Source organism: Telmatherina bonti (assembly GCF_933228915.1).
Source record: "Telmatherina bonti genome assembly, chromosome: 8".
Classification (NCBI taxonomy): Eukaryota; Metazoa; Chordata; class Actinopteri; order Atheriniformes; family Telmatherinidae; genus Telmatherina; species Telmatherina bonti.
The window spans coordinates 35,543,650-35,559,658 of NC_136626.1; the positions used below are offsets into that span (position 1 = coordinate 35,543,650).

A 16,009-nucleotide genomic window follows, 5' to 3' on the forward strand; every position below is an offset into this window, starting at 1 on the left:
GCGTTCAACACTTCTCCCAGTCTCAGACTTGAATTCAGGTTACATTCAAACATCAGGAGGAGGCAGAATACAATATACATAATATTATGTAAATGGACTCTCCTAAAGAGCGGCTGGGACTCGGAGGAAGCCTTCTATCCTTCATCTGTTTTTATCAAAGCCGGATACAAAAGCACTTGGACAGGCAGTAAGCACTTCTTGCACTGTCAGGATTTGATGTCATATCTCCTTAAATAGGACATCGGTGTGTGTTATTGTGCATCTGGTGATGTTATCCTCTGAAAAGACGACACATTAATGCATTGTTTAAGCACAATACTGTGTCCATTTGCATCACAATAAGACTTTTTTTTGACTTCTCAGTCAGCGCTACGCCCCTGACTCAGACCGAGCTGCAGCCCAGCAGTTCTGCAGCTGCACACAGTTTCATGTCACACTAACTTGCAAGTGTGCGCAAAACTGTCAGAGTCTTTTAAAGGCTCTGGATGCTATGTGTAATTCCTTTAACACAAGACTGTGCAGATATCCCTATGATTGTTGTAATGGCGTCTTCATGCCACCCTGCATCCTGCGAGCTTGCACAAGGCAGCTGGTAATTCATTTAATTTATTCAACTCGACCTACGGTGGCTCAGACAGGGCTGTGTTGATGGCTGGAAATACACGGCTGGACACTCCGCAGCCTTCGTCCTGCGGAGGCTGTCGCTGGATCATGTGTAATTCCATCACAGGCCTCACTTGATGAAAGCACGTTTCTGCCTTTGCTTGTTTGCAAACACCATCTGTGTTTAGCTAAACCCTCCTCAACAGGTAACTAAAGCAAATCCGTCTTCACGTGCAACCTCGGACGTTTGGCACGCCGACTCTCTGATTCAAGTCTGTGTGTTGGTGCTTCAAAGGAAATGTGTTGTTCACGTGGTCTGAAGCGCTGCGGGTGTGTTCGACTGGATCTCAGTCAGAGCGGGAGCTTTATCTCTCCTCATGGATCTGGCCACTCGTTATGAGGCAGACTCGTCTAATGAGTTCTGATTTCATAAAGGCCTTGGCTTTGGTTCAATTTAATATGAGTGTGAGGCATAAATGACTTTGTGTTGTTCTGTGAGCATGCTCAATGGAATTGTGTATTTGGAAATGGAGTGATGCATGACGCCATGAAGATTTGACATATGTAGAGTTGTGGAGTCAACAAGGTGTTGGTAACATTCCTCTGGACAACAAGGCAGGATGGATCCATGTTGTCATGATGTTTCCAGCAGATTCTGATCCTACCATGTGAATGTGGAGCTGAACTGGAGACTCATCAGACCAGCAACGTTTCTCCATCTTCTATTGTCCAGTTCTGGTGAGTCTGTGTGAATTGTAGCCTCAGTTTCCTGTTCTTACTGACAGGAGGGAACCCGGTGCCACATTTTGGTCCAGAAAACTGGTGCTTGCTGGATATTTTCCACCTTCTCTGTAAACCCAGGAGGTGGCCAAAATGTGCTGAGTACTGGTGGATTTAGAATTTATATTAACAAGTATTTGAACAGAACAAGCTGACAATGTGATTTTTGAGGATATATCTCATATAACGGCCTGCTTTTCTAGATTTTGAATTAAAGAATACTTTTCATTCATTTTCTGAACTGCTTAATTGAATTCAGGGTTGTGGGGAAGCTGGAGCCTATCCCAGCTGGCTTTGGGCAACAGGCAGGGTACATGCTGGACAGCTTGCCAGTCCATCGCAGGGCCACACAGAGACAAACAGCCACTCACACTCATTCCTAATGGCAATTTAGAGTAACCAATTAACCTAACATGCATGTCTTTGGATGGTGGGAGGAAGCTGGAGTACCTGGAGAGAACCCATGCATACATGGGGAGAACATGCAAACTCCACACAGAAAGGCCACTGTCCAAACCCCTCCCCAGCCAAGGATTGAACCTGTGACCTTCTTGCTGTGAGGCCACAGTGCTAACCACTGTGCCACCGTGCAGCCCTAAAGATTACTTTATTGACATTTAATAGAACCGTGATGCTTCATACCAGCAGCTACTTAAAGGGACAAAAATAGCTGAAACAAAAAAAAGTGTAAACATTTCCTTTAACATTTCATTGTAAAATATACAACTTAAATAAAGCAACATTGAAATTATCTGAGCTAACTAGAGATACAAAAAAATCATTTCAGATTTTGTTGCTGCAGTGAGAAGAAAGAAGCAGCTTCACACAATAAATTCCTCCTGCTGATGTTTTGCCCTTTAGTGAGTAAATCCAAATACTTACATCCTACTCTTCTATAAAAATCTGATTTTACCAACAATGTTTGAACTGTTACCGTGTTACCGCTGCTAAAAATGATAAACAAACTTTACTGCACTTTTTTTTTTTTTTTAAAGGAAAAGGATATTTTTCATGTAACAATTACCAATATATTGTGAAATTTTAGATGATTAATTCTGGTTATAAATGGTAATTGTTGCCCCTCACTAACAGCTAACAAGCTAACCGCTAAGTCCAGTTAAGGGTTGCAGCGAGCTGGAACCTCTCCCAGCAATCATTTTGTAGGATGTATGTATATATAATATTTTTGTATAAAGAAAAATAAATGACCTTTGATCCATCTCATAATGGGCTCTCATGCTGACGGGCTCTGTCATGCTGCGTTTGGTGATCACTGGAAGTGGAAGGTTAGGAATCAATATTGCGTCAATTTCATCATACAAAGAGCAAAAAGCCTGCAGGCTTGTTTTGTTGTTTGCTCTCAACAAGAAATGCTCAGAAGCTGTTATATAATCCACTTAGCAGGAAGGAAAACTTTTTAAAGTTCTTCAGAACACATGAAGGAGTTCAGCGGCGTTAAGCAGTTGATAAGTTGATTAACTTCTGAGAGTTACGGACTCAGAAGTCGCTGGCCTGTTTCAGATGGTCCAATTGCAGTTTGGAGATTCAGGTTTCCTTGTAGTCAGTAAATGCACCATTTGACAGTCATAACTTGCATCTGAAGTGTTTGTCAGATGGTTTGCTTTCCTTCCTTCAGTAGAATAAAACATTTTATGGTCCATTTACAGTTAAACACACTGGTTTCAACCAATCTGTCAGCATTCCAGGTTTACTGGTGGTCAGGAATACCTGGGTGAAGTACACCATGTTTGGGATGAGCCCAGACTCTGGCTTGCAGAGGAACGGCTGCTTCTGGACATGCTACAGCAAAACCATTTCTCTAAACAGCTTCTCTTCCTTTTTTCCTTCGGAACGTAACTCACGTTCTCATCCAAATGAATCATGGGTTGTTTTCTTTTTAACACAACGGTCTGTGCATATTTTTCTGAAAGTCTGAAATACAGTCTTTTACCATTCGAATGAATCCATCCGTTTAAAACCTTTAACTTAACATCTCCATTCATTTTCATTAATGAACTTTAATATAAATAATTTCCTATCCAAACAACTCACAACATGATTTTTATACCAAAATACAGAGTTTATGTGAGGAAAGCTTTACTGTACATTCATGGTGGTGGACATCGTTGGGTCTAATCAGGCTACTTTGGCCTTGTATGGCTCAGTTACGGCACTGGCAAGCGTCCGGATCACAGGGAGTATTGCTTTTGGGCCACGTGTGGTGGTCATGTGACTGAGTTTTCGCAGCTTATCTCTCATTTAGTCAACGCTGTACAAGGCCACATTTGGGCCATAATTGGGCCAGACGTACAGTATGTGGGCCAGGCTGGTAATGGAGCCCTACGACCACCATATAAAACAATGTTATATCCCCAAAATGAGGATCATACTGGCACAAATTGGTGCCGACAAACTGGTCCATGGTTCTGTTACTTCCAGACTGCTGCCATTTCTCTGTATTGATCTGTCCAGCAAATGATCTATAAAGTCTCCATCTGATCCAAAAAGCTGCAGCGTGATTTCTGATGAGAACAATCAGCATAGATCTAATTTCCCAAGTTTTGTCGACTCCTCATCAGCTCCCTGTTAGATCCATTCCAACAGAGCTCCACTCCACGCAGCCAGGCTGCAGGTTTACAGGTGGTTCCTGGAGGCTCTAAAGGCAGAATGGGAGGCAGAACCTCCAGTTATCAGACCCCTTCCTGTGGAAGCAGCTCCCAGTCATCCTTGCTACCTTTTCAGCGAGGCTCCAAACTCTTCTTTTTTTATGAAGCATATTGTTGGCCTTGCTTGGTGACACTTAACCACCCTTTAGTCCTGCTGCTATAAGCTTCGACAGCTGGGTGACTTCCCATGATGCACTGGGCTCCTCTCTGCCAGATATTTGCATTATTAAGTAATTGAAGAGGTGAATCTGATGAAGTGGCTGCTGAGTGTAGCTGGTGATCACAGTAGATCATCCAGCAATTACAAAGCTGCATTTATCTCAGCGGGATGTAAAGACGCTAAAATAATAACGGCCATTTGGGTGTTTTCAGTTTGTCTGATTTGCTTTCATTTATCAGAATTATTTCCGTTTTCACACTGATTCCCCTCAGTCTTCAGGAACTAGAGGTTTTTCCTACTTATTCCTCCTGTAACCTTTCTGCCTGCCGTTTGTTGTGATGCCCTCGGTGGTGGGTAGAGACGTTCCCGCCTGCTCCTCATGCTGCAGTCTGCTGTACCATGTGGAGCCCCAGATGTAGCCTGCAGAATAATCCACTCACATACACTCATGGAAGTGTCCATCTGGCCTCCCACGCACACACTAAGCCTCAGAACCATACAGGCGTGGGGGTCACTGTTCTTGTGGCATTTAACAGCAAAATCAGTGAGGCTTATTACTGTAAAGCCAATTCTGTTCGTGGCGAGGCGCAAGCTGAGGAGCTGCATAGCTGAGCGGTACTTTGTGGTGATTGGAAGATGAAGCAGAAAGGGATTGATGTCCGTAAGCCTGCAGAGCTCACTATTTGGCAGAATGAGAGCGAGAACGGAGCGGAGGCTCAGACTCAGGTAGATTCCTATAAAAAGCTGCCAGGCGGGACGATACTCACGCCGCGGCCCTTTCTCACAGCTGCTAATGTTTACACACTCACAGTTTGAACTTTTCTTTTCAGATAAGTATAATATTTTTATTATTAATATGTTATGGTCTCCCGTAACTGGATCCAGACAGAACTGAAAACTCATTTAAGGTGAAAATGTGAGGCAAGTCTCTGTTTTTATATGTTTTCATTTATTAAAGTTTTTCAGTAGCATAGTGGTTCAGCAACATTCATGTACTTATCACACAGTTCAGGACAGGCTCCTGTGCAGTACACTTGCATTTATTTACACACATTAATTAGAAAACTGCTGCTTCAGGAAAAACTTTGTCAGGCCTGAAAAATAACTCTGATCTTGCCACTGCCTTTATTTTGTGTTTTTTTTTCTTTCATTTCAAGGCGAGACAGTGACAACAAGGCTGGACAACTTCATCCACTTTGTTCATGTAAAGTCCACTTTGCTGGAAAAAAAAGCAAAACCTGTTTGCCCTTATGTGGCTGTTGTTGTTTATGGTGATTTTGTATGTAAACAAAATAATAAACATGACATGACAACAGATGAAGTTATTGACAGTGGTGCATCATAAAGCTGTTTGTACTTTGTCAACAAGTTTGTCGTCCCTTTGACTTCACTCCTGGACAAATGACTTACTACACTGCTGCTAGTTGTTGCATACAATGTGATTAAAAACAAGTATATTTTCAGCTTCAGTCCTTAATTCATCACTTCTTTCTGCTATAGGTCATTTCCCGAGTCTCAAACAGCAACAAAGCACTTGAAAAAATACTTTCTTCATGCTTGCTGAGACTACGGAGCGTCTGACTTGGTCATTTCTAAAAACCGAAGTAGCATTTGTTCTATTTTTGCAGATGTGTCATTATAAAAAAAATCAGAAAATGCTCCATTAACACTTTCTATAAGCTTTTGGTCAACAAACAACAACATAGAAAGATAATCATGGTTGGCAAACTGAGTCACCAGCTTGGAAATTTAATTTCTTAGCTTGCTTTCTAAATTTACCAGCTTGTTTTTGCTGTTTTGCCCCCCCCCAAATTGCTCTGAAGTTTAAATATCAATGCCCTTCTAGTAGCAAGAGCATAACGCAAGTGTTGTAGCATAACAATGAAAGTTGAAAAAAGGCCTTAAATGATTCTGATTTTCCCTTATAAGCTAAGCTAAGCTATGCTAGCTGTGAATTATATCCCTTTTCTCATGCAAGCATTTTAAAGGAGAGATCTGATTCTGAGACAAGATGCTGCATCTTCACCAAATAGATAAATCTGCTGCTAATTCGCAGCTGTTATCCATAAAACAATCTGTTCTGGATTTGATGGTAATATAACATGAGGGCTACTTGTTAGCACGTTTCTGTCTGTCTGATAATAGTTTGTGTTTCCACAGCTCGTGTCTCTCTGGGAAGCTTTCCTCTCATTTCTGAGGCAGCAGTGGGACAGACGTTGTTCTCGCCCCCGTCCTTGTCACCACTTCACGGGCTATTCAATTAGCAGAAGAAGCATGGGAGATGGAGCCATAATGGAGCTGATGAGATGCACAAGGACAGGTGACACTAATCAGAACGGCGCCCCATTGTCTCTGTGTGGGCATCATTAAAGAAGGAGAAAGGTTTTTTCTCTCTCTCGGAGCTTGAACACACTCATGCAGACTGCGTGCACTCTCTTTTTTATCATCAATTTGCAACTTGTGCTTATGTACTCCTGGAATAAAGCGAGAGTGTCAGTTTTAATGCAGTGGAAAAACAAGGCTGTGTTGCACCTTGAAAAAAACAAATTCTAAAGTGTAAAATCTCATGAAAGTCGCACAGATATGCTCAAATGGCTGTTGGAGTCATACCTAAAACATTTATTTTCCCTCTCAGACTCCCTCTGCTTCAGAAAAGCAGAGATGCACACTCTTCAGCACATCCACTTTGTTCTCCTCTCCCCGACTGGGTGAGGCTGGCGGTGAAGCCTGACCCTCTGCAGCTGGGGCCTCTTTAGACCGATCCCGGCGTTCCAGGCTGCTTCTGGGTTGAACTGTGAAGGCGTACTGCTCAGCCTGCTGGTATTGACTGCTCAGGTAACTGGATACACACCTACAACAAAGAAAAAAGTCCCACCACGATTTCAGATCTTCAGGTTTCATCCCACATATATCTGTCCAATTAGCTACATTCACTCTCCTCCCAAACAACGTTGTTAGTATAATACCATAATCCTCATCTTATTAATTCCCTGCCCTCCCATTAACTAGGTCTTAGTGTGTGTGTGGGAGACTCCCGCTGAAATCCAGATTACTTTTCATGCTGATTTGATGCAACCAACCCGTCCAGTTAAACCTTGTCTTTAGAAACTATCTGAGATGCTCGACAGCCTCCTAAATGTCTCTGCATGGGGATCTGCTGCACCTTTGTGTCCCATCCAGGCAGTTTGGTTATTCCAACCCTGAACCTGACGATTCATGAGTTTTTTTTTTGCCTCTTTACACCACAGAAGCCCATCTGAGCATTATAATTTAGCCCGATGTTGGGGGTGGCGCCTACTCAGTCTGCAGGATTCCCATTGAGATCCCTCTGGTGGAGGGGGATTGGTAGGGTCCTGCACTGCAGTCCTGGCTGTGGTTTTGCCCAGCTTGCCCTCAGTCGGTCGGTTCCCATGGCGACACTCTCTGCAGTCCTTGGTGATGCGAGACATGAACGTCAGTGTGGACAGATCCGCAAAATATTGTTTCCTCGCCTCGCTTCCAATCCAGATGTTTATTTCCAGAAGTTTTTCTTCAGTTATGTTCATTTCATGTTTCAGTTTATCAGATAAAAGCAGAAGTCAAAGTTAATATTCGTGCAGAGAGGGGGAGGGGGACGTGTTGTGTATATGGGTGTGATGTGCATGAAAGAGAGCATGACCAGGTGTGTGTTCTTGAACATAGATGTTTTAAACTTGAGTTGTGAAGGGTTTATTTTACAGCTGGATCTGACTCAGCAGAAAGTTTATCCTGACACGATGTGTCCACATGATGCAGCTTCTCTCCACTGGGGATGTCAACAAGCTGTCGGATGCAGCTTGCTTCTTTTACAATTAAACATATATTAAACAGAACCACGTTTTGCTACTGAAGGAACTTTGTGAACATGCAGAGATGAAGACTATGAGTAATCTCATAGGAACTTTGCTTCCTACTGAGAGCTGACAAAATACCTGACTTTTAACTTCCTGTTTGCATAAGTAGCTATCTGCGTTGTGAGCATAATCGTTCACATGCTTGCTAGTCCTACATGTAAATCCTGCAGGACAATGGCCTCTGAGGACCAGCGTAGAGACATTCCTGGTCCAGGTTATTGAAGGACTTCTAGGTGATCTGTAACTGGGAACCAGTTGAGATGTACGAGGGTGGGAGTGCTCAATGTGGGTCAAAAGTCTAGCAGCTGAGGTCCGGACATACTGGAGTGTTTTCAAGTTTTTGCTGGAAATCCCAAACAGGACCAAGGTGGTGATGATGAAGTAATGGATGAGTCTTCAGTACAGAGCCAGGGAGATGAGGTTGAGGGATGTTTTAGGTAAAAAAAAATGCTTTGATGAGGCTTGACATTAGCCTCAACTAAAATCAAGACCAACACCCAGGGGTCAAACGTCTGGAAATGAAGAGATACCGAGGGCAACTATCAGGGGTGATGAAGGGAAGTCCAATCTTTCCAAACAAAGCATCATAACTAGAAGTGAATGGCTCCCCAACCTGAATAAAATGCTGTTGTGGGACTTCACTAAGCTCTTCATACATGCCTGGAAACCTTAATGACACTAACTAACGTAGAAAAAAGTGGATCAAACTGAATCCACAACAATGTGAGACTGGCATCATACAGAAGGTGGGTACTTGAAGCTGTTCTTCAAAAACTGTTGAATCTGCTAACTCGGAGTTCTTCTTGAAATGTAAAACTTTCCGATCAGGTGAAGCGTTTCTTCATAGCTGCTTTTGAAATGACACCAAAGCAAGAGCAGAGGTAGAAATCTTGAATGATGCGCAGACAAACAAACCATGCTGAAAGGGCTGTGATAGTTGCTGTAAGACAGAGAGAATCCTCTTCTAGTCTTAGTAGAGAACTATGCACTTTGTGTGATTCATGCTGAGCATACTAACTATCCCCGCCATCAGTTCATTATCATTAGGTCCATGTGACTGATGGAGGGGCTAATCGTCATAGCTTGACTCCGAGGTGGTTGAACAGCTACACATTGTATCATTTCCTACAATCAGCAGCCACTTAATATCAAGACATACACCTTTCAGTGCTGCCTGGCCCCCTGATGGAAGGCCAAAGGAATCAAGACTCATTATTTCTAACTGCAACTTTTCACCTGGAACAGTTAATAATACCGTTTTAATCCAGCATTTTAGAGCACAAAAAGTACAATGGACACAGGGGCGCTGAGGAGGGTGAGGGGGGGTGTTTCTCCAAGCAGATTGACTGAATGGATAACCTCGGCCCACATAGTAATTGGCTGCCGAGGCAAATCAATGGCTCACATCAGAATTGAAGCATTCTGCTTGTTTACAACATCTATCATTTGTTCTTATCAAGTGTGATCAGAGCAATTTTCCCTCCCTTAATATAGGTTTGATGGCACAAAGAAAAGCTCAATTCTCAGAGAATTGGAAAACACATTTCTGTGCTTTGTGGTAACTAAATTGTCAAGAGATAAGAGAGTCCGTAGTATCAGCTGGTGGGTAATTCATCTTACAACCCCTGGCAAAAGAAAATTATGGAATCACCTCTCTTCAATGATGTTCAACCACTTGTTTCATGCTGTAAAAAAAATATATGACAAGAAGCTGTTTTATTAAACAGCTGGACTTATTAAATATCCCATAAAAGGTACAAAAAAAAAAAAATCTGTTTTCCAGTTGTAGTGGAGAAAAAATTAACCAAAAACAACAAAAAGAGCAACATTCTTACTTTATTAAGCTGTATGATGGCTGGAATTCTGGCTGGTGCTGATGAAAAACAATATTGTCCATCAATTACACTCCAGCTTTCAAGCGGAGCGGGATGGGAGCAGGTTGAGATGACATGCTGCTCAGGCTGCCGAGTTCTTATGTTTTTTTAAAAAAAAAAAAAACAAAAACTAAAGACTTCGACACTAAACCCACATTTGATTGATGGATTATGAAAAATGTCCACCTTTCCATTTTCTTAGAGGTGATGACTACAATCTCCCCCAGTCTTCAGCAGTGGTGGAAATGTGTTGCTTTCCTTCTTAGAGGTTTTTATGTATCACAGTACCACCAAACCGAATTTCTGGTATTGTCTTATTGCCCAACAAAGATCACGTTCAGCCAGTTACTGATAGGCTGTAAAGTAACTCCCAGTTGAAAACATTTTTGAATGAGGAGAAAAATCTAAGATGGGTGACACGAAGACCAAAAACATGGTGATGGTAAGACCATCACCGTCTTAGTAAGACGGCTGAAAGAATGAAGCAGAAGGAAAGTTGTTTCCCTTCACGCACTTCCTATTTGGTTAATAAGGACTTACTGAACAACCTGTCAGGTACAACAGCTCAGTAAGATCAGATAATACTTCATTTTGGCTAATTAGACCAAGTACACACATACTTTGGGCTGCCCGGTGGAACAGTGGTAAGCACTGTGGCCTCACAGCAAGGTCACAGTTTCAATCCTTGGCTGGGATGAGGCTTGAACAGTATCATTTCTGTGTGGAGTTTGCTCTAGTTTCCTCCCACCATTCAAAGACATACATGTTAGGTTAACTGATTACTCTAAATTGCCATTAGGAATGAGTGTGAGTGTTTGTTTGTCTCTGTGTGGCCCTGCGATGGACTGGCGAGCTGTCCAAGGAGTTCCCTACCTTTTGCTGAAAAAAATGGCTGGGATAGGCTCCAGCTTCACCACAACCCTTCATTGGATTGAGCGGTTAAGATAAAGAATGAATGAATAGACACACATACTTCTCCTCACAACTTCTCTTCTTGACCAAGCTCCAATCAAAGATCTGATAGTACTCCAAACAGAGCACTTGGCTCTCAGACTGCAGGTCTACTTGTGGCTCCAGTGTCTCTTATGATGCAACGGAATGCCTACCCATCAGGCTCTGCTCTTATGGAACCAGTTGTTAGTCTGGGTTCGGGAGGGAGACTCCATCTCTACCTATAAGATCAAGTCTAAGCCATTCATTTTGATAAATCTTAGTTATGGGGTCTAGCCATCTATTAGTTATGCTGCCATCAGCTTAGACTGCTGAGGGATGTCCCATGATGCGTTGTAGCTCTTCCTTTCTATTTCTCTGCTACTTATAATCTGATGGAAGTCTTGGCATCATCAACTCATATTTCTGTTCTTTCAGCAGGTCTTCCTGGCTAAAAGTTGTGTTGCCTCTTGGTCCATCTGTCCTGTCCTCTCCACCCCAAAAGATCAAGACAAATGGCCTTCCTTGCCAAAATGGCTTCTGTTTTTACCTTTTCACAGTCATCCGTGCAGCTCATGGTGAGGAATCTGTTGGTTTCCTTAGCTAGGCTAATATTTCTTATGCTAGTATAACTACTGACAGAACCACAATGAGTTGGCTTGAACTGACTGTTCTGTAAAGTGCCCTGAGATGACCTTGTTGTGAATTGCCGCTATGCAAATAAAGCTGAAATCAATGGATTCAGACGTTACAGTGTACTCCATAAAGCACTCTGACACATCCATTTATTCATACAGTGGGTTTATAGATGTACATCTAAATAAAATTTAGCATTAGGCCTCAAGTCTCGTAAAATCTCGTTGCTCATGTGAGATTTTACGAAAGTTGCGGCGAGTGCAAGGTAGCCCAAGCGGCAACCTCTGGTGGTTAAAAGTGAAGTCCATGCACAAGTACATAAAATTACAGGGCAAATCCTCATAGATTCCCATGTTAAAAAGACCAACTTCACAGCAGGAATAAACATGTTTACAGCCTGGTTCAAAAATCCATTTTCTGTTTAATAGGTCAGGTTTACCTTCATGACAACTTTGGGGGGAATTAAATTTTTTCTAACTCGCCCATTTAAAAGTAACTTAATACTTATTTAAGGGCATATTTCGGGGCGTGTCCTTTTGATTGACAGGTACCCAATCTTCTGCTTCAAGTCAGAAGAACGTAGAACAACCGCGGTTTTTAGCTGGTTAACAACGTGACTTAGTTTTAGCCGGCTTATCTCCGTTAGCTCCCGTTATCTCCGGGTTAGCTCGGTTCTTGGCCACAGAAAGCTCAGAGTTTGCTCGATGTCAATCATCCACCATCCATCATCCACCAATCATCCTCACAGCCCCCCTGTCAGCTCCACCTCTTTGCCCATATTTGTATTTTCCGGGCGAGACAATGCACATGCCCCTGCCAAAATGGCGATGGTAGGAACCGCCCACTGAGCTTCAGTTCAGCTCTACAGAAATCTACGGGTGACGTCACGGAGGCTACGTCCATCTCTTTATATACAGTATATGAGTTAGCCACATAGCGTTAGTTTAGGGTTTTCTCCTTGCTGCAGAAAATTTGTGACAACTTTTCAAAGCTTTTATCCCTCTTTTTATTTTCTAAAACTTTAAAATATGGCATTGTTTGTTTGCCATCTTTATCGGAAATTAGCTAGTCATGACTCCCCATGTCACGTCTGGGAACACTTAAATGCAAAAAAAGTGTTTCCATTAAACTTTTGTGATATGTTTCTATATCAAAACCTTATGAGAGCATGAAAATTTCTTAGCGATATTTGAAACTTTTTTTTTTTTTTAAATGTGCTTTTATTGGCATTTTTTAATTGCGATATTTAGTTGTTGCAAAATTGTAGGTGTAATGGAAATGCACCTAGTGTAATTGGAGGATTAGGAAATGTGCTCTAACAAACGTTAATGCAATAATTTTTCTGTAATGTATTCATCATAATTTACACGTTAAAGTTCCACCTAAAACTACGTGAAACATTTGGCTATGATGGTCAGGATAGGCACCATCTTGACTCAAACTATTGTTACCACAAGTGTCAAACATGGAGAAACTGCGAACAATCCAATGTGTCAACTTAAAAATTCCAAATTTTGCATTAACATTGCAGCTGGACTTTGTGAAATATCTTACCAGGTGTTAATATTCTAACATGTTCATGCAGGGTGCTGACTTGGCTGCCGGACCTAAAACCTAAAACTAAAGGATTTGTTTTAGAAATATGCAGCAATGTGTTATCATATGTTTCATCATCATACATAAGATTTTTCTTATTTTTAATGTTGAAATACCATAATTTTCTAGCTGTGTTTTAATTTGGAAATGGTAAAACAGCATCGGCTTTTGTCTCAGTGTTCACTAAAAGAACAAGGCCGAACACAAAAGGTGAGTTTTTCGTCCCAGAGTGCTTTTTTCTATGACTGAGTGTAGTTTCCACTTAAAAAAGGCAAATCTGTGGCTCGTCCTCAGGCGTCTCTGCAAACCGCTGTAGACAGTAGCGTGAGGTGAGAGAGCAGTGTAGGCCACTTTGTATCATGTCAGCACTCGCGGTTAGACGCCATCTCCACAGTGTCCCTTGTCACCAATCACATCCTTTTAAACCACCCAGGGAGCTCGACACCCCCCCTACCCTCACCAAAATCCCTACCCCCCCTTCTCACACACACATGCATATACATGCACACACACGCACACACTCCTTATCTGTCAATGCTGCTTAAATAATGTAATTAATGACTTAATTAACATTTCCATAATCTATTTTAATAAATCTAACACGGCATAATGAGAGTTTCTAACCTCCAGGCAGTGGCATATAAAAATTCACAGTGCAGAGCTGCACGGTCAGGGCTCTGTCTCCGCGCCACAAACTCTCGCCATGACAGTAAAGGAAGGAGAGGGCGCATATTGTGTGACAGCCTTCCGAAAGGCAGCTCGAGCCTGACAAATGTCATGTGACTTCATGAATGTGTCCAGTGACAGACCTACAGCAGCAGACGGGCAAACCAAAGCCAGACGGCCACCTACACGGGAAGCAGTTTGTCAGCACGCTGCCCAGCCAGAGCAAAGTGCACGGGACTGAAAACCAGTGCATGTTGGTAGGTTTTAACATCAGCACCGCAGCCAGCCGCTTGTTACGTCTTTTCTGTATTTACAGACATTTTGACGCGCTGCTGCCATTCATGTGGATATTTTCGTATTTTGTCAAACAAATGACAATTTTTTCCTTTTTTAAAATTTTTTTTAATTTTTTTTTTACCAAGAGTGAAATCTAAGCAATGCTGTGGAAAGTGACCATCTGACATGGATTCACTGTATTTCAGAAGTAGTTCAGTCTATTTTTTTGTTAATTTGAAATCGATTTATAATAGATTTATTAGTCCAGATTTGTGATTTAACAACAAGATTTATTATAATTTCTTTTTCTTATTTCACAATTAAAACTTTACTTGTAAAAATAATGATAATAATCATTTTAACACTAAATTGCTTCTAATACTTATAAATTTGGTTAAATATTGTAAGTTGTTTAAATGCTGAAGTATGCATCCGTCCAAAACTCTGTAACCGTGGAAACAAGAGGCCAATAAAACATTTCCGTTTTACCGTCTCAGCTTTGTGATATAAACAGGGTTACGCTGCCCTCTTCACCCCCAACTGGTCCAGGAAGGTGTCTGCCCCTCCTGGTTCTGGTTCTTATGGATGCTTTCCTCTCCACAGTCTCTTTGTACAACTCAGGATGGAGATTTGATGCATCCTGTTGCTTTCCTTAGTTATGTTAATATCGCCTTTTTATTTATTGGTGTATATGAACACAGATATTCAATAATCAGACGGATGTGACTCCTTTTCAAACTGAATTAGATTTAAACTGTGATAAACTAGACCAGGAGCTCATCTTGAGATAAATGGGATGCTGGGATTTTGGTTGGCAGAAATAAAGCCAAAATAAACTGAACCGAAAATAAAAACTCAGGACTCCATAAAAAAGAAAAGCATTAAAAGAAATATATTAATAAAGCTGCATATGAACAATCACTAGAAATTTAACCAGTGAATTCTTTTCAGTTGACCTATAATAACACTACTACTACTACTTCTACTACTACTACTACTACTAATAATAATAATAACAATAATAATAATAATAATAATAATAATAATAATAATAATAATAATTCTTATTATTATTATTTTTATTGAAGTGTAGAAGTCGAAACTTTTTTAAAAATCACATAAATGGGATTTATAACGTGATAAAAGATCATAAACGAGCAATAACTTTGTTAGAAATGACTTATTCTGTCCAAGCCAAAATGGCGTCCTGGAGGTAAAATCAAAGCTCAGAGCTGCTGGATCAGCCTGATTTCATTTAAAAACTATTCTTACAGGAATAAAGTTGAGTTTGCGTTACGCAACCTGTCATCAGCAGTGCTGTTGCCATGGCAACAAACAACAGCTAAAATCAACACAGAGGGTGGCAAAATGCCCCCTCCAGTCTCGCTATTCCATCAGGAGGGAGTTTAAATGAGCATGAGCACACAACGTGGATCCAACATGGAGCAAACAATAAAAGGTCGTGAGCTGTTTCCTTGTTTAGTTTGGCTGCTTCTTGTTTGGAAGACTTACAGGCAGAGCGGTGGCTGGGCTGGGGAGAGGAGGTGGAGGTTATGGCGGGGGGGTGGGGTGGTCGCTCCTTACAAGAGCTGGACCCGCAGGGCTGAAGTATGATTGAGATGCACACTGACAGGGGGCAGCAGGAGGCTGGCACATCCCAGACAGCACTAGCACCATGGGGCACGGGTCTGCAAGGACCACCAATCCTGATAAGGACACCCACCAACCTTCGTCTTTGCATCAGAAATATGCAACCATCAGAGGGTCCTCCATGGTCCTCACTGAAACATCACAAACCATTGTTATTTCATCTGATTTTACAAAGCTGCAGCAGCGATGTGCAGGGAACGCAGCACGTTGGAGGCTGCTGAACACGCTGTAAACAAAGCAATTTCCTGTCAGAGAATTACAGCTCATTACCAGCATGGACGAGGGCTTCAACAGCATAAT

At 41.8% G+C, this 16,009-nt stretch overlaps 1 protein-coding gene across 1 annotated transcript in view; it reads right to left on the reverse strand.

The window, feature by feature from the left end:
• Window positions 1-4,504: 4,504 nt before the first annotated feature.
• LOC306759980 (uncharacterized protein) overlaps window positions 4,505-16,009 on the reverse strand; it is a gene marked incomplete at its 3' end in the record, with an annotated part of 123,439 nt that continues 111,934 nt past the window's right edge. The window contains exons 5-6 of the mRNA XM_079245726.1: window positions 6,879-7,060; window positions 4,505-4,629 (exon numbers count right to left, since the gene is read on the reverse strand). Coding sequence (XP_079101852.1) covers window positions 4,505-4,629; window positions 6,879-7,060 — 307 coding nt within the window. The remainder of the gene's footprint in view (window positions 4,630-6,878; window positions 7,061-16,009) is intronic.